General features: G+C 32.8%; 5 protein-coding genes across 8 annotated transcripts in view; 2 read left to right on the forward strand and 3 right to left on the reverse strand.

Moving 5' to 3' along the window:
- LOC105363029 (uncharacterized) overlaps window positions 1-2,827 on the forward strand; it is a 45,025-nt gene extending 42,198 nt beyond the window's left edge. The window contains 6 exon segments of the mRNA XM_011500599.1: window positions 14-373; window positions 465-861; window positions 968-1,387; window positions 1,585-1,786; window positions 1,973-2,167; window positions 2,246-2,827. Of these exon segments, the coding sequence (XP_011498901.1) occupies window positions 14-373; window positions 465-861; window positions 968-1,387; window positions 1,585-1,786; window positions 1,973-2,167; window positions 2,246-2,419 (1,748 nt within the window). The 3' untranslated portion in view covers window positions 2,420-2,827.
- Window positions 2,828-3,265: 438 nt separating this feature from the next.
- Window positions 3,266-3,853, reverse strand: LOC105363030 (dynactin subunit 3; the record flags this gene model as incomplete). Its single annotated transcript, XM_011500600.1, has 1 exon — window positions 3,266-3,853. A coding segment is annotated over one exon (588 nt), but the record flags the coding sequence as incomplete, so codon positions are not given.
- Window positions 3,854-8,777: 4,924 nt separating this feature from the next.
- Window positions 8,778-12,659, forward strand: Hs6st (heparan sulfate 6-O-sulfotransferase). Of its 2 annotated transcripts, none has more exons than XM_011500403.1 (5): window positions 8,778-9,272; window positions 9,934-10,122; window positions 11,142-11,545; window positions 11,653-11,832; window positions 12,174-12,659. In XM_011500403.1, the coding sequence occupies exons 1-5, from the start codon at window positions 8,984-8,986 to the stop codon at window positions 12,489-12,491; spliced, it is 1,380 nt and encodes a 459-aa protein (XP_011498705.1). In that variant the 5' UTR covers window positions 8,778-8,983; the 3' UTR covers window positions 12,492-12,659. The 2 variants fall into 2 exon arrangements, with proteins under 2 accessions (XP_011498705.1, XP_011498706.1); XM_011500404.1 differs by having other exon boundaries at window positions 9,994-10,122.
- A 3,407-nt stretch (window positions 12,660-16,066) lies between these two features.
- LOC105362879 (SPRY domain-containing protein 7) lies at window positions 16,067-17,564 on the reverse strand. The gene is made up of 4 exons (XM_011500406.1): window positions 17,211-17,564; window positions 16,798-17,075; window positions 16,617-16,719; window positions 16,067-16,541 (listed from the first exon to the last, which is right to left on the reverse strand). Exons 1-4 carry the CDS (start codon window positions 17,314-17,316, stop codon window positions 16,444-16,446), a joined length of 585 nt encoding a protein of 194 aa, XP_011498708.1. The 5' UTR covers window positions 17,317-17,564; the 3' UTR covers window positions 16,067-16,443.
- A 393-nt stretch (window positions 17,565-17,957) lies between these two features.
- On the reverse strand, window positions 17,958-19,683 carry RpL35A (ribosomal protein L35A). 3 transcript variants are annotated; one of them, XM_011500407.1, is made up of 4 exons: window positions 19,641-19,683; window positions 18,842-19,110; window positions 18,487-18,645; window positions 17,958-17,993 (listed from the first exon to the last, which is right to left on the reverse strand). In XM_011500407.1, the coding sequence occupies exons 1-4, from the start codon at window positions 19,645-19,647 to the stop codon at window positions 17,970-17,972; spliced, it is 459 nt and encodes a 152-aa protein (XP_011498709.1). In that variant the 5' UTR covers window positions 19,648-19,683; the 3' UTR covers window positions 17,958-17,969. The 3 variants fall into 3 exon arrangements, with proteins under 3 accessions (XP_011498709.1, XP_011498711.1, XP_011498710.1); XM_011500409.1 differs by lacking the exon at window positions 19,641-19,683 and adding an exon at window positions 19,553-19,560; XM_011500408.1 differs by lacking the exon at window positions 19,641-19,683 and adding an exon at window positions 19,519-19,543.
- Window positions 19,684-25,183: the final 5,500 nt, after the last annotated feature.

Consider the following 25,183-nt stretch of genomic DNA (forward strand, 5'->3'; position numbering starts at 1 on the left):
AATCACAGCGAACAATCGCCAACGAATAAGAACGAAATCCCAGTTGTCGCTTTAACCGAGCAGCATATGAATTCTCGGCCATTCTTTTCTAAATGTAAAAGTGGCCAATTTCAATGCTTTAATGGGACGTCGAGGGATGGAGCATACTGCGTCAATCTCTCGGCGACGTGCGATTCAGAGAACGATTGCTCGGATGGATCGGATGAAGTTAATTGCGAAGAGAAAGGCTGCCCGAGAAACTTCCAATGTGCTAGTGGCCAATGCTTAAAACGTCATCTCGTTTGCAATGGTATTGTGGACTGTGACGATGGTAGCGACGAGAAGGAGTGTGGACAATGGAAATGTAATTTCGACGAATTCCAATGCCCGAATGGTAATGTTTGCACGGGGCTTAGGTATCCGAGTTAGCCTTTGACATATAGTTTAATGGTCTTTTTGTTAATCGAGCGTTTATCGTATTGCAGGAAGATGCATCCCAGTGCTTTGGCAGTGCGACGGCCGCCCGGACTGTGAGAATCACGTCGACGAGTATTCGTGCTCCGAAAGTTGCGGCAACGACGAATATCTTTGTCCACTTGAGAAATGGTGCATACCACAGACGTGGCATTGCAATGGAGTTGCCGAGTGCGTTAACGGGGAGGATGAAAAACTGTGCGAATGCGCTCTCGATCGGTTCAAGTGCGAAACCGGGGGATGTATTCCTGCAGAACAATTGTGCGATGGAGTTGAAAACTGTCCAGATAGATCGGACGAGTGGAATTGCTTGAGCGGTTTCAATAAAAATTCATCAGTCGGTATTGAGGCGGATAAAGAAGGCAAGGACAATGAATTTTCAACACACAGTAGCCTCTTGAAGATTAGGTTTGTGTGCATTATTATTTATCTTTTGCCGTTCAGCCGGATTGGACGATTGCGCATGAAAATTGTCCCAATTGTTCTTGTTATTGTCGTGTTTCATTAATTTCAGGCAATCGAGCGGCAACTTTAGATACATATGCTCCGACGGATGGACAGAGGAATTTAGCGATCAATATTGTAGATCCTTGGGATTCGCCTCATCGGAGTCGACTCAATTCATAGATCAAGGAGCGAATGAAAATTTACTTCGGCTATTGTCCAATGCGAGTCCAAATTCGTCGCTCGTTGTCAATTTGGTCAAACGAACGACTTGCGAGTCTGGAAAAATCGTCGAAGTTTCTTGTCAAGAATTTTCATGCGGTTCTCACGAGAGCGTCGGTCCTACCGCTCGATTAGTCGGAGGTACTCGCGCGAGCGAAGGACAATGGTCGAGCGTTGCTCTTTTAAAGGAGCCAAAACACGGGGCTGCGTGTACAGCGAGTGTACTTAGTCCCATGTACGCTTTGGCGAGCTATTCGTGCATTCACAGGTATTATTATAATAATTTTTATTATTGTATTATTATATGTAATTTACATTTAAATTGCTTATTCGTTCCCCAGCGCGTATTAATATATGAAAAAACCAATATATCGTTATGTTTGTGATTTATATTTCATATGAAATGACATGTTTTTTTTTTCTCTCTTCATTTCAAAGTACATGAATGATGTATTGTTGATGTAGTTATAGGCAAAGCAATGGATGGCAACTTTTCGTTGGTGGAAATCTTTTGAAATCGTATAGAGTGAAGACTATCGTTCCCTATCCTCAAGTGAAGTACAATCAGTTTTTATACAATAACGACATTGCACTCGTTGAGCTGTCGGAGCCATTGACATTCTCAAGAAACGTTAGCGCCGTCTGCCTCCCGAGTCAATCGTTCCAAGTAAATCATCCTTCAATTTATCATTTAAACGACCGTAAAAATCGTCAAATTTATATCCTATAGAATTTTATAGTTGTTGCTGTTGTTGTTGTTGTTGTTGTTGTTGTTGTTGTTGTTGTTGTTATTGTTATCGTCGTCGTCGTCGTTGCCGTTGTTATTATTATATGAATAATCATCTATTTTTAGCCTCGACAATTGTGTGTTACGGCTGGCTGGGGATTTCCCGTTAATGGAGAAGTCGATTTGCAACAGTATTTGAAATTTTTGCCCGTGCCAACTTATGATTCGGAAGAGTGTAACGCAACGAGTCATTACGCGGGCTTTATAACCAAGTTTAATATTTGCGCTGGTTTTACCGACACGGATAAAGGACCTTGTTATGTAATTATTAATATTATCCCTCGAGTGAATGGGCCTAGATCTAGTATAAAGAGATTGTAAAATTATATGCATTTTTAGAATGACGAAGGGGCACCGCTAATGTGTGTCAGCGAAACTGGCAGATGGGAAATTCAAGGTTTGCTCAGTCATCACAGCAGATGCTCAAGAGGTCATCCTGCAATATATTCAAGCCTAGCACCAGCACTCTCTTGGCTAAGAAACACCGTGCCAGCTTTACACACGCATACTTAAATTATCGTTAATAATGCTTTAATATTTGTAAAAAGCCAGCAATTTCAATTTGCTTAGTTTGAGGGTGAAGAGCGCTCAGTGCACTTTATAAAAGTCTGGCCAATGGACAATATTGTTATTTTGCCGGATTTGGTGGCTTTTTATCCCGTTTCATCAAGCGCAAGATATTTAAATTCACAAGTGCCAAAATACAAGATTTCGCGATTAATGTTAGGATAATAGATGGAACAAAATTAATAAGCGAAGTTTAACGTTAAGCGCGTTAAATTTTGCATTCAAAATTATGTATAAATAATTCATCGAAGGCACACTAGAGGCACATACTTTTGTGCTTCGGCAAACTGATGTAAATAATGTATAAAAACAAATAGACTTAAAAATTGAATACGTATGTTATGTATTGGTTTTTTTTTTCTTTTTTTTTTTTTTATCTTTTCTTTCTCTCCCCCCCCCCCCCCCCCCCCCCCCCCCCCCCCCCCCACCCCCGGCATAGATATACATTTTAGACTTGAGAAGATTATGTAAAATAAGTTTATACGATGAGAAGATGAATAAGCATTGTTATAATGAATAAAATGTATTCTCCGTGCTGTCTCTCTAACTAATAGAGAGCAAAGTATTAATAGGGCAAATGTATATAATACATTAGTATTATAATAAAATAAATTGTTATCAAAGTTATTATATTGAAATATACGAAATATTACAAGTGTATAGTCATTAATACGAGTATAAGTGTTTATGGCATAAGAATAATAAAACATGTAATTACTCATAAGTGAAAAGCATTTAATTAAAATGATATTGTTTAAATATATTATTATTCTTACAAAAAATTTAATTAATTTAATTATTCGATCCACTGTTTATTTGAGATTCGTTAATTTTTTCCAATTTAGTTACTTCGGCATCCAATTGTATTAATAATATCGACATGTTTGTAAGTATTTCATTGTATTTAGAAACTAAGCCTCTTGTTGCTTCGTTTTGCGATTCTGTCTGGTCGCTCAATTTGCTGTAGCTTAATGTTAAGTTCTGTAGCTTTTCTGACATGTCGGGTATATTATTAAAACGATCGCTATCTAATACTGGTAATAGTTCCTTCAATTGATTTAAATATTTTGCACTTTCTCTGATTTCCGGTTCCATGGCTAAAATATACTCAAGTTTAGCATCGTTTTGTAAATCAATTTGTTCATAATCAGATTCCGCATATCCTTCTATTTCTGGCAATTTCTGGATCAGTGTATTAAATTTGTCTCGACCAGATAGCGCAGATGTTATTAATGTATTTGCGTGTAAAAGACTATCGATAATATTATTTTCAGGCAATTTATCATCTGCATTCGGTTCTCTATTCAAACCAAATATCTTTTTTTCTATTTCAGCAATTCTAGCTTCTAAAACATCTTCAACCAATGAACTACGAAATAAATTTCATATATCAATGATTTGTAATTGACTATAATTTTAGGTTATGTAATACAGGAGAAAGCAATTTTCAGATCTCTAATAGTCTTGTAATGAATTTCTTAAGAATTAGAAAATTAATTAAATTAGGAACGGTGATTAAATTGAACCACTCACCTCATCATTGATATCTCTTTTGGATACTTCTTTTACAAGATTCCTTAAACTATAATTACCCCTCTTCCTCTTTAGGAATTATTTAATTTCAATAGATCTTAAGATAATAAATAACTTTTATATACATTTATAACTTTAAATATATATATAAGTATAAATAATATGCATAAAATATATATGTACAAACACGCACGCGCGCACACACACACACACACACAACCACTCAAACTCAATAAATATTAACAAAAAATAGTCAAACGATACATTATACTGGGTAGTTTGACAGCTAACATGGCGTAACACGCGTGAAGTAAGCCGAATATAAAGTAATATGACGCACACACGCACATCGCGCGCTCGAATCCACGCACACGGATGCGCGCACCCACCTACCTACGCTCAGTTGATAATTTTAATTCTGATCAAACTTAGGATATCACGTATTTACCAGGTACAACCAGTTCCTAGACATTGTTGTACAGCACACATAGAATGTGGGCGGTAAATGAAAATTCGATAAAAATTTATATATCTAATATAATGGATTTTTAAGGTTCGTGTTTCTGAAAATTGTTGTACTGTAAATGTGCTTTAAATTATTATTCTTGCGAGTCATTACATTTATTATTAATAGTATGGTTATCGTCCTCGTAATTATTAATAATAATAATTGTATCGGTAAGCATTAATTAACGATATACTAATGAACTTTGTTATTATATGAAATATTATCCTTTCGCGGTGCTTAATTTGATTATTGTAGTTTTAAGTAAGATTAAACGTAGCTTCGATAACTTTTTCGATCAGGCATGAATACATAATTGGAAACTTGAAGTATTTGAATGACTAAAATAATAATTGCCACAGCCACGATTCGATTGAAAAACTGCAAATTGTAGGATTTCATACATTTATAAGAAATAATTGATAGATTAAAAATTAAAGTTTATCTACAAAACTTATCATTATTAATAATGATATTGCCGATGTATGGTATTTTCCTTTATATCGCAATTTTGTTTACGATTACTTATAAACAGTATAAACAATACCGCTGGTTGGTTTTATAATATTGGAATTTTTTTTTGTTTTGAACGAAGTGGAGTGAAGTAAGCAAGTATAATTAGAAGAATATATATTTTCAATATTTTCACTCCATCAGACATCGTAACGAAATACACGGATTTGGACTCACGGAGGGGAATCATGGATAAATAAATACAACTTTTTACAACTTACGTCTGCTTATTAAAGTGAAATTAAACAGTACTTCCTTTTAAAATCACTGACATTTAATTATATCCGCCGACCATAGTCAGGCTGATCACGGCTTTTATCCCTTATATCCGTCCCTTACAAAGCTCTCAAGTTACACATTACGTTGTAGAAAAAATGGACTATTTTCCAAGAAGATCCGGCACTACCTCAGCAGTCCCGATTCTCATTGTCTCATTGTGTCTTATCTCGGCGAAAGCGTATTATCTTAAGAAAAGGATTTTGCTGCATATTTAGGCTAACTAGTCGTGTGCTAAACAATTTTCATTGTTAATTCAATAATGCGGCACGATGTTAAAATTTTTACATTAAATATATATGAGAAATCTCAAATTTACAGGCAGATTAATAGATTAATTGATATTATCTTTGAATAGTACTTGGGATTATTCTCATTAAATAAGAAAAAACAACAATCGCCTAGAGGCCAATTATAATTGAATAAATAATAATTATGGCTCGTATTCTGTCGTAAGGTTTTCGTTTTGCGATATGTAGATTTTTTTTTTTTTTTTTTTTTTTTTTTTTTTTTTTCAAAAATGTTTTATGTTTCAAGCATTTTCCCAATCGTCATAATGATAATGATTTATAAAGGCTAAGATATACGAATGTACTATTATGTAAATTATATAACCTACTTTTCTTTAAATGCAGTCGTGAGTTTGCACTTTTTATAATTCTCTCGAATATGATGTTTGATCCACAAATTTGTAAGCGAAGGAATTATGGAGAAACGAGAGAAAAATTTTAAAATAAAATTCTAATACACCTTTCAACACTATCTATTTAATCATTAATCTTTAATATTAATAATCGCGACACTCTGTTGGCCGTTTAAGAGTTCATTCATAACTTGTCCATTTTCATAGTGTTATTTATATCATTATGATTCTCCGAGGAATGAAGGAATAAAGCATTTTAATTTTAGTCTTTAGACTTTTGCCTAAAAGTTTCATGAACATTTGAGGAATATACCATTTCATTTTTAATGTTCATATCAGACGACTCGGGAAGCAATTAAGCATTATAATGCAAATAAATTTTCGAAACATATGTTTTATACGTCGTGCCATAATCTCATAAATGTAAATTGATTTATCATAAATAGCTATAAATTCGAGCTTAACGATCTATTTTTTGAAGCTTTTTCATTTACGCTCGTTACTTTGAAAATTTATGGTACTGGTAATTTTCCATCCACTAAGTAAGTGTATGCAATAAATTATTATAATGAAGGCATTTTTAAACGAGATAAAGTATTTTATTTATTCTTGTTATATGATGCAATTTACGAATGATTACACAGCTTCAGCGTATTAAAATACAAAAAAAGAAAAAAAAAACAAAAAAAAAAACAAGCCATTAGCATTAATTGAAATGTAGCGCATGTAAAGAGTATTATTGTAGGCATAACGATATTAATTCGAATATTTTCAAGTATCGAACGCATCGTTTCCAATAATAAAAGTTGACAAGGTAATTGTGATTTCGTGCAATGTCGACTTGACCGTTCGCTTTTAAAACTCTAAAACGTACGCCAACGATGCAATTTTGGAAATGGAATAACGATTTTTTGAGGTCAGGGGACGAGGCGAGGAGGTTGCTATTTGAGAAATCAGCTGCACCATAAACATCCGACGTCTGGTTTCCACGTTTTCGTTTCCTTTTTCCTGCCAATACACGTTGGAGCAATGTGCCGGCAAGTCTTCGGTCAGTCGGAGTTTCAACTTTCAACTCCTCCCTCCTCGCCTTCGACAACAAACTTTTCCTTTTCCCGAAAGCTTCGAACGCTTTCGTTTCATCGTCGAATCGTTCGATATCGTCGTATTCGCGGCCAGACGCGTTATGGCCTACGAATTTCTGTTTTCGCGGTCCGCCTCTCCTCTTTGCCGCAATTTCAAGAGAATCGTGGGGCCGCGCGTTAAAAAAGTCACGTGTTTATATATATATATATATATATATATATATGTTTATGCGTATAAATACAGAGGTGCGCGTGTGTGCGCGAATGCGCGCGCGAGGAGGACTGAATATATAAGTGCGCACACTTCAAACATAACAACGGCAGGCACTATACTCAATAAGTAAAGTAGTTGCCAGAGGGAGAGAGCAAAAGTACAGGCTCGTCGACGTCAGAGAAAGCAAGAGCATCGCACGCGCATTCGTCGGCGCCCCTTTCACGCTGTACACCGTACCTATATATAATTGCGCTTCAACATTGTCATCCGATGATTCGTCACCGAAGATTATGCTTAAGAATATGAGACGAGGTTGCGCCTTGCATTTACGCGCAATTGCATTTCGTTGTTTCGCATTCAATGAGATGCTGTCAATTCTCTCTATTACATTCGATTCGTCCTATTACAGTTTTCAACTTGCACATGTCGAATTACAATAGGATCAATAATAGTTATGCACAAAGTGTGCCGCTGGGACATGAAAAAAAAAAAATAAAGTACTCCCATAACCGGCCGACTCCAGTACTCAATTGAATACGAGTACCTACGAGTAGATATGATAATAAGGCTCGTCGTTTACTGCTGACTATTAAATAATAATAAAAGTCAATAATAAAAGAATAAAAAAAGTTTTTGCGGGCTGGCAAAGCGAAATCGGCTCGATTGCAATTTTGTCACGATCGAGTATGAAGAAGTCGGGAAATTGAAGAATAAAGGAGGAACGAGTAGTGAGGGAAGGACGGCAGGACGGCAGGGCGGGATAGAGGAAAGAGGAAAGAGGAAGGAGGAAGGAGGAAGGAGGAAGGAGGAAGGAGGAAGGAAGGAAGTAAAAGATAAAGAAAAGGGAAAAATCGCTTTTAAAGTAACAAGCAACAAACGGCTGTTTTGCATTAGCGCGCACAATGCAGTGGCAAACGAAAGACCCTACTCTCCCTTTCTCTACCCTCCGTTCCTCCTCCACCTCCTCCTCCATCACCTTCTCCATCTCCTCCGCCACCCTCGCTCCTCCCCCTACCCGTAGATAGCTGCTGAATTATCGAAAGGGACACAATTGAATAATAAGCTAAATACGGAAATGCGAGTGACTGACTGAGTGCTGCCAATAGTGGACGATAGCGCTTATCGTACATTGAAATGGCAAGTGTAGGACAGAGTAGGATGCCGCTGTTGTCGCGGGAAGGACGAAGAAGGGTCGCCGCCACTGCAACTTGCCGTGCAAAAATGCGAGCGTGCAAGGGTCGGCGAGGACGGTGGCGGGGATAGGGTCGTGGAGTGCGGCGGGGGACCGGAGAGTGGGAATGGTATATCTCGGGTTGGCTGGTGCGCGCGCGACTGCTTTTCTCTGTGTCCCGTCGCCCCCACCGAGCCGCCGAGCCACAGCGTCCTCGTCGCTCGTCGCACTACTCGTCGGCTTGGCTCGGCCCCGCCGCAGTCCTCGAGTCCAGGCCGCGCACGACGGTCGCGAGCTCGACTCTCGATTCCCTCGTCCCCCAACCGCGCTCCGGGCCAACGAGCGACGCGCTCGTTATCCGCGCGCGAGAGAGAGAGCGCACGCAGCAGGTCAGAGACGCGAGCGCGCGTCCGGGTGAGCGCAGCTCGATGGCTGTGGTGGGTAAGAGGGTGCCCTACCTCGTCGCCGTCGGCGGGCTCCTGGGCTACGGGGGTGGCCACTGAGGCGGCTCGATGCCGAGCGTAGAGAGCCCGGAGGGTGCGAGAGTAGCGTTAAAAGGGGAGAGCATGGGGAATGATGAGCAAGCGAGTGCCGGAGAAGGACGGGACGACGAGGGCCGCTGCGAGGACGAGTCACAGTGACCTGGCGCCGCTGCTAGCACCGGACGTGCCGTCGCCGAGTTGCGCGATGACGGACTCGAGGTCGGCCAGGCGCTCCAGCCTGAGGAACATCGTCGGTATTTGCCTGCTACTCGCCTTGGCTGGGATGCTCTACCTCGGCTATTTTTGCCCCGATCACGTCTGTGCCCTGAGCACTCGAGACTCCAAGGAGTCCACGAGATTCTCCGAGTCTCTTTTGTCGAGTAAGATCTCTCTCTCTCTCTCTCTCTCTCTCTCTCTCTCCATCTCTACTGACGCACATACGCGCGCACACATGCGTACACATACGTAATATATATATATCGATATATAGATATATAGATCTGTTTATCTATCTACCTCTGTGTTCGTAAGCGCTCTCTCTCTCTCTCTCTCTCTCTCTCGCACTCCCTCCTTTCCTCCCTCTCGCCCGATCCACTCAATCATTCGCTTTATTCTCCCTCGCATACCCTCGCCGATCCACTTTTTTGTCTTTTCAATTAATTTTAATGCTTTTTATTAAGGTAATATAGGAAAAACTTATAATAATTGTTGCATTACATTGAAAATTTCGTTTCCTTTTTCCAAACCTAAGCCCTACAATATAAACAAGACTTGATGCATATTCATGATTATTATATTTCTCTTATGTTTATTTTTATTATAAGTCTTGAGAACATAATTAGAGGTATTTCAAGATGTTATTGTATGTAGAAAACTTATTATGTAGATAATAAGCTATATACTTTAAAGGAAAAAATCATAATGAACTTTAGCATAATAAATGTGGTTATTTTCTTTTTGTTTTGCGATAAGTGTAATTACAATTTTAATACTCTAGCTTTTTACTTTGTAATCATGAATATGTGTCTTTTTTGTGTTTAGGTAATGCCTTAGGCCTCGGATCTAATTTGTTTGAAGTAGAAAGGAACAATTTTTTTCCAGTACATCCTGCATTTAAGCTACAGAGCATTCAAGGAAGTCTTGGTTACGATGACATTTTTCTAAATGACACCTTTCAGTTTGATATCAATGCACACGATGTGATGGTTTTCTTACATATTCAAAAGACTGGTATGAAAAAATTTATTAATTAAATTTATTAACCAAATTTTATCTTATTTTATCTATATTGCAATTGTCGCTGTTTATTATTACAGTTTTTGTCAGATTGGGTTTTTGTAAGTAAATTTATTTCAATGGCCATGCTTGTAAAGTCGGACATCGTTATTTTCAATATTTCTCATAAATTTATATAAATTTTTACAACGTTTCTGAATATATGCAATATTTATTTCTTGAAAAAAAAAAAAAAAAAAAAATAATAATATTGCTTCCATTTCAATAATAGCACGGTAATTTTATTCTTTACTATTATCTAACCGGTATTGGTACAAAATATTTTGTATAAACCTTATAATTTTGTATACTTTGTATCACATTATGTTTTAATGACGTTATTTTATTTTACGATATTGTTTTTCAATATTATCCATATTATTTATATCATATAAGTAAAAGAAAAAAAAACGAGAAATGATAAAAAGTTAATGGAAGTCTAAAATGTAATATATTGGATTAAAATTTCACTATCTTTAGCTGCAATTTTCAGAAAGCATTTCTTTAATAGAATTTTTTAGAACAATTATAAATATTACAATATTACGAGAAAATACTGATTTTTAAGCTCAATATAATAATCGATTGATTGTTTACTAATGAACGTATAGACTTGATAAGTCGAGTAGTGTAAAAATATATTTAAATATTTTTATTTCGATTACATATTCTCAAGTTGGTTAGTTATGCTTCAGCGAGTAAGATTTTGCATATTATATGCCCGGAAAAATATTAAAAAGCTCATAAATTCGTTAATCATGTGCATTGATCGAAGTACCATTAATCAAAGCACGAATTTAATATAAAAAATTGCAAAATTGTAAACACGTTTGATACCGAAAAATTAGCGTGCACAAGTTGTGGCAAAGATAAGGCTGACTAGACTAATGACTATTTTCATTACTTGAACGTAGTACGCTGTATTCCCTTATTGTGTTATGTTGTAATTAATATTACATGACGATTTTGTTTAGGAGGCACTTTATTTGGCAAACATTTGGTTCGTGATCTTGATTTGCAAAAGCCATGCTCGTGTCAAAGGCGACGTAAACGTTGCTTTTGTTTCCGTCCAAATCGAAGTGAAAATTGGCTATTTTCAAGATATTCCACTGGGTGGAAATGTGGATTACACGCCGATTGGACAGAATTAACGGGTTGTGTTGATTCTGAATTAAATAAAATTGAAGGAGATAATGTTAAGAGGAGATATTTTTACATAACAATTATACGAAATCCCGTGGCAAGATATTTATCTGAGTTTAGACATGTGCAAAGAGGAGCTACTTGGAGAGGTGCTCGACACTGGTGTGGAGGTGCTCCAACAAACATACCTCAGTGCTATTCAGGTCCTAATTGGAAAGGAGTAACTTTAGAACAGGTATATTATTATTTATTAATATTTATGTATTTTCAATTACTAATAATAATAATAAACAAAAAATATATAATTACACGTGTTAGATAATATGTGCAATTTTATTCTAGTTTATGGCCTGCCCTTATAATTTGGCAAGTAATCGACAAACTCGAATGTTAGCAGATCTTTCCCTCGTCGGCTGTTACAATTCATCTCTTAGCAGTATAGATCGTGATCAACTTATGTTAGCAAGTGCAAAGCATAATTTGAAATACATGCCATTTTTTATGCTTACAGAATATCAAAAAGTAAGTGTGTTTTAATAATTTTACTATCGTACAGATAAGTGTATATTCATAATTTTCCTTTTATCAGAATACCATAATTTTCAAATTAAATATTTAAAAAAAAGTCTTCATTCTTTTTTCTGCCATATTAATGCTGAATTTGATGTTGAATTTAATAGTTGATTTTAAGATTAAGGACAAGTACAGTATTTGTTAGTATCGAATAGACAAATTTATCGCTAAAATAATAAATAATATATGCATAGATTAGACACTTTCTCATTAATAATTATATAAAATAATTATAAATTAATTTAAAATTAATGTAATGATTAATTTACTAGTATGATAATGTTTATTAGGTAGGGCAATATTCTTTTGAAGAAACTTTCGGAATGAGATTTGCCGTTGCGTTTGAACAACACAATGCAACACTCAGCGCTGCAACAATGGCAACTCTTACTCCGGAGCAACTGGATGCAATTCGAAGACTTAATAAGCTAGATCTTGAACTGTATGAATATGCAACAAACCTTGCGTTTCAAAGGTTTCGACGTCTTCGAGATCGTGATCCCTATTTTGTTCAACGTTTTCAGCATCTTGGTGAGTTACCATCGAGGCAAAGTGTAACGGAATTTAATTGGGACTCGGTGATCGAAGATACAACGGACATTGACTAGACTCTCTATGAGACGTATACAGATAAGCACAAAATGAAAGTTTCTCCTTTGATAAGAAGAAAGGAATATCCATATTTTTTATTCTTATAAAGCGTCAAGATTTACTTGAAATTTGTAAATTTTGCTTGTTCACTTGAAAATGCAGTACTGTGAAATATTTTTTTTTTTATCGCGGCATTGTTTTTTAAAAAGAGAATTAATTTCCATTTTTGAAATTTTTTCGATTCTTGATGATATTTTCTTTATTCCGAAAATTTTAAATCTATGTGTATTAATTGTACGCAAAAAAATTTCATCGATACTGCACAGTGTAGAAATCACCAAAAGTCTTATATAGAAGCTTTTACGGTCGAGACCAAAGACAAATTATAAAATGTAGGCCCAATCTTCGACAAATTATTTTGCGATTATTATGTAAAAAAAAAAAAAGCATCTAATTATTTAAGAAAGTATTTCGCATACAAATTACATTAATCTTTATTATTAGACTATATTTCGTCAAAGTTCTTCCACTTAATATCCACATACGTTCAATTTTAAACGAATATCAAATATTTTTAACTAAATTTTTAATTTAGTTGTATTTTATCACATTTTATAAGCACGGTTTTTAAATATTTTTTGCATATTTTTAGTTAATTGATCAATCATTAGATGATAACGTAATTGTTCGTCTATGTTTATCTATTTTTATACAGATACGCATGCAAATAATTGATATTAGGTTACTACATTTTATTAATCCCGTTAATTTATTTTTAACTATTAAATGTAATTGATAAAAAAGAAACAAAAGAAAAAAAAGAAAAAAAAAAAATTAAAAGTTAGGTAAAACGTCGTATGATATAAATACCAAAAAAATTTTTAAATAGGAGTACAGTTAGAATTTGGGTTCATTCATAGTGTTAAAGTGTATGCGTTATTAATGAAAGCTCAAAAAGTGGAAAAATTGTGATATGTTAACGTTTTTAAAGTACGTTAGTAATATTTTCTGTTTTGCTATTTAATGGCAAATATTCGTCAGAGATCATAATGATTCTTATACAATTTGGCTAAGGTATGCAATTTTATCATCACCTTCGAAGTAGTGCAAAACAATACGTGATTTATGCTTTGCGATCTCTTAACAACTTGACTGTCCTAAATTTATAAATATCCGGCATGCCAAGCTATATTCATATCCGTTTACGATTATATCTCGTGTGAATTTAGGAACAAGCGGACATCTCATTGTTCCACCTCGCCGCTGCTCGTACAGTATAAATGTCCAGTTGAAAAATTGCGTACAATCTTGAATTGAAATGCTACAATATTTTTCGTGTAGAAAAATTTTAATCCAATAATTTGAGAAAGAAACGGCGATATAATCCCATATTAATGTATATACATATGAATGTTTTTATAGGCAATATTTCTATTGATTTTTTCACGTTAAAATTTTAATGTAAAATTTGTACTTAATTAGATCATTAATTAACCCATATAAATCTTTTTTACAAATAAAATCAATACAAATACAAATTCTCAAATCATATATATATATATATATATATATATTCACACGCGCGCGCGCTCACACACACACACCACACACACGTATATATATTTACGTATGTAATAAGATTACTATGGATTATAAATACAGTCGATTTTATTAATGTATTGACGATAGAGCCAAACAAAGATCTCAAAACAGTGAACATAATTGTGCACATTAACGTTTACCAGTAGGCTTAATTATTATGTAATATTTCATTTGTGTCATAAAATGTTAAAACATAATTAATTGAGTTTGTATATAACAAAAGTTTTCAATGAGTCATATTATGTATTGTTGAAAGTAGTAACGCATCTTAATATTCATTGGCTTAAATTAATAAGCTGCTACAGTTTTAATTGACTTTATCAATTATTTGATTTAGATAAATTTTAAGAAAATACAGGAAGGTTTTTGAGAGAAAATGTACAGTGGCAAAGTAATATAATTTTTTATTACATGAATGTTGTAAATGATTTAATAAGATTACAAATATTTTGCGAATATTTTTTGTAAATATTACTTTATCACTACAACATAAATTTTACAAATTCTTTTGTAACATCTTATTAAAAAAAATGTTAAAAAAAAAAAAATTTCTTTTTCGTCACAACAGCCTATGTTTTATATATACAGAAAAATAAGAAAGTTATACTATCATATAGAATAATAATTAATACTCAACAATGAACGTTGGTACGTGCAATAAGACTATAAGTTACCAGAGTGATTATTTCATGCAATTGGGATACGCATCATTGTAACTTAAACATACTATCTTTTTAAATAACATTTTTATCAAGTGCGATTTTCATAATCTAAGTTGTCGAACAAATTGCGATTAACGTTAACATGTGTTGTAGTTATCTTAGCATGGACGTAAGTTAATTTATATAATCATGTTACTTTGAAATTTTTAGCAATTTAATATCTTCGGTACAATGGGCTAGTAAATTTCTTTAGTTTAAAATCCTATTAATCATATTTAAATCCATGTTTAAAAAGTACCATTTTGACAAAAATTTAATTTAAGAAACATCAAATTCTCTACTTGTTTTTAAACAATAATATATTGTTTTAAAAAATGGATTTTAAACTAAAGTAAACCGTAGATATATTATTTTATCAATGGCATCTTGCTGTATTTCGAAGATATTAATTATCTTAAGGACCAAAGATACATTATGTTTGCGTAAGCTTTTTAAAAGTTTGTGACAGAGCAATCGCAGTATGTTTTATTTGTTGAAAAATTGTTTTTCTACAAAATTCGTAATTATTAATTGAATCTTTGTGAAAAAGGATTAAATAAAAATTTAAAAAATGTGCTACTAATTTGCGTTATAATCTGCAACTTTTTATTTACTGATCAAGTACATAAAAAAATATTGCACATATGATTTGAACAGGTTTCAAAATACCATAACAGTGCCATAAGTGAATCCAAGATTCGCTACAAAATGAAATACGATATCTGAAACCTAATATTATATTTAAATAAAGAAATAATTGTATTGGCAAAACTAATGGCAGACTGAAGATCTATACGATACATTTTTAAATCCAATTTTTTAAAATAATATTAACATTTATTGAATATTATTTGTTATAAACATTAGAATTGTTGTTTTAAAACAGGGTCTTGCAGTCGTTTAGAATAGTTAGTTATCTGTCCATTAGGGAGTGTTTAAGATAAGAAAGTCAAAATTACAATTGAATGTCAACGAAGCCATGACCTCTGCCTAATAAAGCGATTAAAAGGTCGACGAGACCTTTTATGTCTTATTTAAGCGAGTGTAAATAATATACCAGGTAGATTTAAGTATTATTGAATTACTGGATATAAAGAATACATACATATGAATTGTATACTTATTATATTTAAGATTTCAATATACTATTATAAAAATAAAAAAATATACAGGTATTGTAATGCGGGGCAGCTCGTCTAAGACTGACCCTATCAATTATGTAAATCTTTTAATAAATCCTGAGAATTCTCAAGTGTTTTGATTTTAAAACCGCTTACTTTCAATTATTTTATCCTTTCATATGGCGAAAATAATTATTCTAATTACATTTTAAATAGAGTTATGTATTATATTGACAAACATTAATCTGTATTAACATTGTTTTCTTATATTACAATTCAATAGATAAAATTAAGTTCGTATACACACTGGGCTTGTGTACTATCATTAGAAAAATTTGTTCAACAGCAATACCAAAGGAAAAGGAACTTTAAAAATAACATGCATCAAATAATATTTAAATACATTTTTAATTAATATGAAGATTTAGTCCCTCGGTATTGATTATGCTTTAGGTGTGAAAAAATATGATTAATAATCATATTATTATACTATACATGGATGGATGATTGGGAGAAATGTTGTGGAAAGAAATGCATGAAATTCACTAAAGTAACGATTGTTCCAACATAATTTTTTCAAATCCCATAGGTGGACTGTATGTAAAATTTTCCAAAACAAAGTCCAAGATAGCTCCATCGTCGACTGTAATAAGAGTCAATACGTTAAAAATTATTGTAAATTACCCAAATTATGAGCGATTATTAATCGCGATTTTACCATAAAGAATGGGATAAGTCGTTCCTTTAATTCCCATCACTGGTGCTTCCAACGATTTTCCATTTAGATAAAAATTCAATTCAACATGATCGAAAGAAATACCCTAAAAAGTAATAATAATCTCGTTAGAATATTGTTTTCTATGATAAGCCAAAGTTTTTTATAATTTAGATTATTTTACAATAATATCTCCTTCTTGGGCACAGTTTTGAATTTTGTGTAATTCTTGTTGATTATGTCTTATAAATCCATCAGAATTTAAAGCCCAGCTTTCACTATCCGCTCCACCAATTGTTGAATCAAGATCCGTAGATCTTGTCGCGATACCTACTCCCCAGATGCCTTCTTGTTGGATTTTTATTTCAAAATAACTTTTACTTTGCACTAATGGAGCATTTCCCAATACTGCACCACGACCGCAAACTCTGCCAAAATTTTTTACTACAACAACTTCTTGTCCTAAAATTCATAAACGGTTTATCATTAACATCATTGGATCTATACATTACTAATAAATTATTAAAAATCATTTATGCACTTTGTATGAATATTGTTTTTTTTTTTTTTATTACAACAAATGCTTAAAAACATTACCCATATTATTCGTGTCTAGTGCAATAAAGTTTTCCTCTTTTTTTTGTTCATGTTGAGTTGTAATAAGTCCAAAATTGTCAAAACAATTTCTAAAGCAAGAAAACATTTTATTAACCACAGGCTTTAGCACTTGATATTCTTCTTATAACCATACTTCTGACCTTCAACGCTACCTTATGTTATCGAAAAAGGTAAATAATCTTAAACGTTATTAAACTTTGAATATCGATTGAATAAAATAAGATATTAAAATTGGAGTTCCCAACACAACTAATCAAGGACAGATGATAGAAAACCTTGATTGCGTACGAAACATATACACACTGTTCATGCTTGTGACAATGCGTTTGTGTAGGTGTGCCCGGTATGAAAATGGCTTCTTTATCTAAATACATGCATGGCTTGCGTATGTCAGCAGATTGCCAAACGCAGATGGTAATTTTATCTTTTTAGCGCACATGTAATTTAAATAACTTAAGAAACAAAGGCTGTGAAAACTCATGTTATTAAATAAATTAAAAATTATATATAAGGTTATATGGCCATGTTCAATAGTTTTTATTAAAATAAGTTGACTAAAAGTTATTTCATATACTTATTATCATTAATATTTATTAATAAAATTTAACATATAATAATATAATGAAATATTATCAAGAAAAGTTTTGTAGTCACTACAACAGGCTTAATAAATAAACAGCAACTGCTACCAATATGGTATTTTTTATTTTTTATTTATTAATATTGTACATTATAAAATTAAATTCTGCTAGGGTACAGCATCTGTAAAAGACAATAAATCATTATAAAATTAGTATCTTATAAATTTTTTAACTTAATATTATTAAAAACTATATAAAACTTTATATTCATGCATAAATATCTTTTTAAGATAATAAATATAAGATTATAAGACATTTATTATTTAAACACAGATCCAAATATATTTAAAACATTTTTTTATTTGACAATCGAGTATTCCAATGTTGAAAATAAAAATCGAAACAAAATAGAATACACGACTAAACTTGATTTTAACTTTTAGCTCATTTACATTCAATTATATAGACAATGTAAACAAATAGTGTAAATATCTACTCTTCAATATATAAACTTAATTTCTAATACTAATTTTGTATTTATAAAATTGTAAAATATTTCAGTACTCTGTGAATTTAATATTGAATAATTCTTTATGTTGTATACTCAATTTTATTATTGCTGTAAAACTTAGTTTTCTCATAGTTACTTATATAATTTATGTATATATATTTACAATTCTGATACGATGACCCATTGCTTTAGCTGGTAAATTTCTCTTAAATTTGGCTCTTACAGAACCACTAGTACCATGTGGCCGTGTGACTTTGCCCCAAATAGCTCTTACTTTTGTCTTTTTCGTAATTTTTCCAGGAACTGGAGTCTTATTTTTGGCCTAAAAATTAAATTATATATACAATTAACATGCATTATATACTTAATGATTAAACTTGTATCATTATACTCCGCTATGCAGTTATTACTCTTAAGATATTACATTCATTTATTATAGCTACAATCGGTATTTTTACATTACATTACAACATTTTTTTTTAAATGAAATCATTTGTTACTCATTAATATGCACATACCTTATACACATACACGCAACGTTTTCCAACATAAAAATTGGAATCATTTTTTGTCCTAGCACCTTCAATTTTTAGAAGAGCTGTATGCTCGTGTTGATTACGCAGTCCTCTCTTATAGCCAGTAAATATTGCTTTAGCATAAAGACGTCCATGCCTTTTGAATGGCCTCTTTTTTAATGGAGCGATTGTCGCAGGCTCTTCTTTCGGTTTTTTCGAAGATTTTGGCTTCTCTTTAACTTTAACTTCAGCTTTCTCGGTCATGATGGCTTCTAGAAAATATACTTAAAATTACTTAAAGCCTATTTACTTAATCGAACTCAATGATATGAAATATGCGAGTTTTTTTGTTTATCTTTATTTTAATGATATTTTCTTTATTGAATGTATTTTTGTAATAAAATATGTAAAACGTAAAGGTTATGTATATGTACAGGTTAGGGACAAAGGTCACTTTTTTTGGCAAATTTGTTTACAAAATATTGCGCTTTTATATGTATATGCAAAAACGTAAAAAGTATCTTAACAATTACAAAACAAGAAATATTATATTAATTTAAACGCAAAATAATATCACGGCTAGAGCTTCATTTATTGTCAAGTGTTAAAAAACACACGAGTAATCCACTTTATAATCCACAATAATCGACTTATGAAAAATAAAAATAAAGTATTAATACTTCGAAGTTCAATAAACAAAACATCACTTTTTACGTTTAAGAATATATTTTCATGATTATATTATTTATATTAAGTTATATATTAATAAAAATGATTGAATTCCTCGTTTTCCATAACGTACCAGACATTTACCGCAAATGAAGAGAATAAATCAACAGTATCTCCCTCTATCGGGGAAATTTCAAAACTGTCCTATGTAAAATGCAAGCGCTCAAGTTTTTTTTTTTTTTTTTTTATCAATTTAGCGATAATCTGTTGAATTATTATTAAATATTTTCATTATTTCTAATAATTTTCATATTATTAAATATTTTCATGTAGGGAGCATTCAGCTATATTCTATTACATAACATTAACGTAGTTTTATATTAACTAGCAATGCTTAATGCGAAATATATCTTTTGTAAACATTGTAATAATAAACATTTTAAATATAAAAAGGTATATGATATATGGCATGCAAATATATACAATAAGCCTAATTTAAAATCTGAATGATAATCGTATTACGTATTATTTACTCAATTCTTAAAAGAATTTAAAAAGTTCATCATATATTTTTGATTTCGATAAAATATTAATCGGACTCCCCCGCCACCTAATTGTGCATATAAAATTCATTTCACCACAGCATCCTTTCAGCTATAAAGATGTGGTTTAACGAGCTCGAAACTTGGAATCCGAAAATAATAATATAAAAATTACCGATATAAGGATTACAGCTTAGCACAAGTACATTTACTACGTGACTGGTGTATCAAAGCAAAAGACATCGTTAATGCAAATAATTATGTCTTAATAAATAATTTGTGTAGCGACGAGTAACTCTGGAACTGCACGAATGGAAATACTGTGCAATATTTTCTTCATAGATCCTGAGTCAAGTTTATAAAATGCCTCATTAAACCTTGACATTAGAATGCAAATTATATGCAAATAACAGAAGTTTCGAATGTTATGAAAAGGAAATATAACGAGGAAAAATTACAACTTTATAGAGGCAATAATTTACGTTATTGTCAATTTATTGATATCAAAATAATAAATTAAAATTTCGAAGTTGATTATAATTATAATTACGTTAAATAATTTAAGAATAATAGAATTACAATAAAAACTAATGTATTTGAAATATATGCTCTAAGCTTGGTAAAATCTATCTGTCTTTTATCTGTATGAAATTTCAAGTAATTTAATCATTTCCATGATCGTAAGGAAAAATCTGAATATTTATGTAGAATACGTGAGATGTTATTAGAAAATGTAAGAAATAAATCTCTTCGCATTACAGAGTATTCAATGAATATTATATTAGTTTTGACAACTTGTTTCTATTTATCTCTCTCTCTATTTATCCGACAGAAACGTAGATAGTTATATCGGCATTTGTGCGTTATAAAATCACATAAGAAATTTTAACAATTGATGCATTGTAGAAGCGTATCTGCTGAAAGGTCGCCCTCGTATTTTCAGACCTTATGACTTTAGCTAGGCCGAGTGGAGGTCATTCGTTCAAGTTTTAACGTCCTAAAGTTTGAAAGTCCGAATCGCTTAACTTTGTTGCCGATCGATCGGAAGCTTGTGTCGCTATTCAATTAGCGACAAGATGAAGTTTATTTAGCCATACGTAACTTATTATGTATATAAATACTATTGAATTTGTTTTATTAATCGTATGGTAAATCTTTATAAACTCAATATTTTTATTATTTTTATTATCACGATGGATAGTATAAAATAGATAGTTTTGACGTAAATTTAAAATATAAATACAATTGCGTTGCTTGTAAAATAACGAAGGTCAAGTGTAATGGAATTTTGTGTTTAATGACACTTAATGCATTTGTATATATGGATGTGTTACACCAGCAATGTAATACATAAATGTTTTTTGTTTTTCTTTTTGTTATTTTTCAAATACATTAATGTAATATAATAAATTTAAATGTAAAATAATTAAATGCATTTATTATTACAAGTTAATACTTTAACAAATGCGAGTATTTGGTAATAATGTCGGATTTTACTATCAGGTAAGGGAGCAAATATTAGAATAAAAAAAATTTTATACGATTTTTAAAGTCGTAGCGCTTTATTTGAATTACGCATTTCGCAGGCATTAAGGAGACCAATGAGCGAACATTTACAGGCCGAGACGACAGCGATTGTAAATTGCGTCTTCCCGTGCCTTTTGTCGCCTACGCTTTATGAAGGAGAACAACAATTTAAAAGGAGCTGACGATGAAAAATTAATTGTACAATACTTCCTTTAAAATTTGATTTTAATAAGCTTGCAATATGCTTTAATATGCTTTAATATGCTTTCATATATGATTTCACAAGAAGAAAATATTAATTTAAAGACTTGCGACGAGGTCGGACAACTTCGTAAACGCGCCACTCTGAGACGGAAAGGGTACGGTCGGCGATGCTTCGTGGAAAAGCGCACCGAAAGTGCGGTGCAAGGGATTGGTCGGGGAGGGGATTGGGGATTGGGGTTGCGGGCGGGGGTGGGGGTAGGGGGGAATTGTTTAGTCTAAGTCCAGCTTTGAGCGAGGAAGGATACGCGCGCGAGAACTAAAACTAAAACAAAGGTCGTGCGAACGGCGGCTAACGAAAGTAAACATAAAGGCAGTGCAAAGATAATAAAGGAGAAAAGGAGTGGAGAGTGGGACAAAAAGCGTTGGCCCGAGGAAGAGAGATAACGACGGAGTTTAAAATAGAGGGGCTGAGAGTCTGCTCGAAGGGTAAGTTTTTCACAGCATAAGAATTTTATTTGTAGCGATGTCGAGTTGGAGTTGGATCGCGGAGTGCGTGTGCCATGTGAATTGTTAGCAAATTGTTGGGGAATTGTTGGTTGGTGGCGAGTCTTTGCATTTAGTATTTCCTATCTCATGTACTTGCGCCATTTATCTTTCTTCCTGTTTTTCGATTTCTTCCTTCCTCCGTTGTCTACCGGACCCCATTGACCCCGTGAGAGGATCGACAGGTGGTTCGGTCGGCGAGTGAGTGGTCGGCCACGAAATGCGTGGAAAGATCGTGAAATTCTCTGCTTATGGGTAATATTTCACCCTGTCGAATACATTTTTTGTAATCTATAAATACATATTAATTTTATACGTCTCTAAAATGACGATCTTTATTGTTTTTGCATATTGCACGTTTGTGTAATTAAATTAATCTTGTAACTTTTCATGGAAATCCTACCGGCAAAAGTATTTAATCAATCTAAACATTTGTTTTAAAAGGAGAATGAGATATATTATCGGATAATTAAAGGTTTATCGTCTTTCGTTGATACATTTTAAATTGATAAAATGCTATTTGTTAATTTGAAAAAAAAATTTATTATAAATAATATATACATCTAACACTCAAGCGCGCGCACGCACGCACACACGCACACACGCACGCATATATCTAGTTGCAAAGGTTCTTTTTTTTTTTTTTTTTATAATAAAATCTTTCTAAATGCTTTAGATTTTAGCTAAGCTATATAAAACATTATCTATCGTTATTTTTCTTGCAATATCGTCTCGTAAAAGCTCGCGGATAATCATGTTAAAATAATTACGCTCGCTTCTGCCAACGATAAATCGATAAAATAAGAAAGTGTCTTGAACGATAGCGGCAATATTCATAATAATAACTAAAATATAGTATAAGCGTTTGGCTATCGTATAATTAAGGACTAAATTGGAATCACGAGGAGACAAGTTAAGTTTCATCAGCGGTGGGAAACTATGTGTGCCAACGCGTACCCGAAAACGAATTTTACGTGTGAATCGAGGTGCGTCATAAATAAAGGGACGTGTCTCGACCAAAAAATCCGGAGCATTTTTATAGTGTCAAAAAAAAAAAAAAAAAAAAAAAAAAAAAAAAAAAAAGATGGAATGATAGAGAGGCCGATATAGAGATAGATAGATAGATAGAGTGAGAACATCCTGCTTCGTTAAAGAGTCAGATTTTTCTTTCGCCTTCCTAGGCGTTACAAAAATATAGAAACTATGCTCGGCACTCCGACAATAATTTTACAAACTCGTATCATATTGGATTCGTTTTTTCTTCATTGTTTTTTCTCGTTATATAACTCGTCGGATGATGCTAGGCTTCGTTATTTAGACATTTTCAACTGGCATTGCGCTTCAAGGATAGCAAAGTTTCCACTTTATTGATAGAGCGAGGCGTTGACAAAATCCGGTTGATTAAGCATGTCATTGGGCTTATAGCGAAGCATTATTTTTTTTATAAATAATCTTTCTAATTAAATTGGAAGTCTAGTTTCTGAAAATAATTTTTTATAGTATTTAAATAAATGCTTTATATGTTTCTGTATTTTATGATAATATATCAATTTGGTTAATATAGGCTATTTTCATAAATATTATATATATATATATATATATATATATATATATATATGTTAAAGGAGAAAGAATTTTATAGGAATGGTTTGTTTGATTGACATTTAATTTACATCAGCTTACATATTTTAATGTGGAGATTAATGGCGAGATACTCAATGCTCCATATAGCGCTTATTATGAATTTATAATATATTAATATTTATTATGAATTAAAATTTTTCATCCAACAATTGTATTATTTGGCAATTGAAGTTTACGATGGTATTAACAATCACTTAAAGGATTTTATTTAACGGAAGAAATTTAACTAAAATTGTAAATTTAATCGATATTCTAGAGTACAGGCCATCGATATTTATTAGTGAAAAATCCCAATTGTAAAGATACTTTCAACAATCATCGTTATTTATATTATTCGCTGCTACATAGCAAAATTTAGTACTCTAAATTGCATCTGTCCGTTAGTATCCGAAGTATACAGAAGCGTTCGTTAATTCATTACGGTGAAAGTGAATAGAGCAATCTTTATAGAGTTTCATAATACATTAGGTGGATATTTTTTATTATTTCAAGCATATCGACGAGTTGATTAATCAATCGACTACACATAACAGTTTGTCTCTTTGTCGAATTCTGTAAACGTGGCTTTTCATTAATTTACTCTCGTTTTTAAACAATACTAATTATAATACACCAAGCAAAACTCTATTCAAACAGGCTATTTTAGTAATTATCTATTCATCAGTTTAGTACCACTTTACTCAAATAGTGCGGAGCAGTTAATTATCATCATATAAAGAAGCTCTATATTAAAAAGCCGGATAAACGAGATTTTGATCATCTAATGAATACTCGACAGTCTTTAAATATGGACTGCGGTATTTTGTATAGAATTAGGCTGGAGTTATGACGATTAAAGGGGCTCGTGTTTCATGGTGGAGCTCGTCGCCGAGCCCAGAAAAGAGAATGAAAAATTAATAGCGCCGAGCGATTGCGGGGATTCGAGTTATTGGTCACGAGGTCAATGAGCTCGGTTAATCGCTCGGCTTGATATTCCCTGCTTATGACGTACGGACCGACGTTAACCATTGGTCGCCGTCCATTTTCCACCAGCCGATATCCACGCGTCGCACGTCTCATAATGCGATACCTATCTCGTCTCTCTGCCTGATGATACCTTGGGACAAGACTATCAGTCCACCTTCCCTCCTTGGTTAAATTTACGGGTCAGTATGCATTCCGAACTCGATGCTGATATTCAAAAAGCTTGCGTTCGGAATATTAAAGTCGCGGACAA

This window comes from Ceratosolen solmsi, unplaced genomic scaffold (assembly GCF_000503995.2).
Source record: "Ceratosolen solmsi marchali unplaced genomic scaffold, CerSol_1.0 scaffold56, whole genome shotgun sequence".
NCBI classification, from domain to species: domain Eukaryota; kingdom Metazoa; phylum Arthropoda; class Insecta; order Hymenoptera; family Agaonidae; genus Ceratosolen; species Ceratosolen solmsi.

Bases quoted from the DNA above. Each gene is read 5' to 3' on its own strand.
- Hs6st (XM_011500403.1), top strand. From the start codon at position 8,984: ATGATGAGCAAGCGAGTGCCGGAGAAGGACGGGACGACGAGGGCCGCT. The intron at 9,273-9,933 runs GTAAGATCTCTC...TTTTGTGTTTAG, and splicing joins CTCCGAGTCTCTTTTGTCGA to GTAATGCCTTAGGCCTCGGA. The intron at 10,123-11,141 runs GTATGAAAAAAT...GATTTTGTTTAG, and splicing joins CTTACATATTCAAAAGACTG to GAGGCACTTTATTTGGCAAA.
- LOC105362879 (XM_011500406.1), bottom strand. From the start codon at position 17,316: ATGTTTTCTTGCTTTAGAAATTGTTTTGACAATTTTGGACTTATTACA. The intron at 17,076-17,210 runs GTAATGTTTTTA...TATGAATTTTAG, and splicing joins ACTAGACACGAATAATATGG to GACAAGAAGTTGTTGTAGTA. The intron at 16,542-16,616 runs GTAAAATCGCGA...CTCTTATTACAG, and splicing joins GACTTATCCCATTCTTTATG to TCGACGATGGAGCTATCTTG.
- RpL35A (XM_011500407.1), bottom strand. The intron at 18,646-18,841 runs GTATGTGCATAT...TTTAATTTTTAG, and splicing joins GTTGCGTGTATGTGTATAAG to GCCAAAAATAAGACTCCAGT. The intron at 17,994-18,486 runs GTAAATATATAT...TGTCTTTTACAG, and splicing joins TGGGTCATCGTATCAGAATT to ATGCTGTACCCTAGCAGAAT.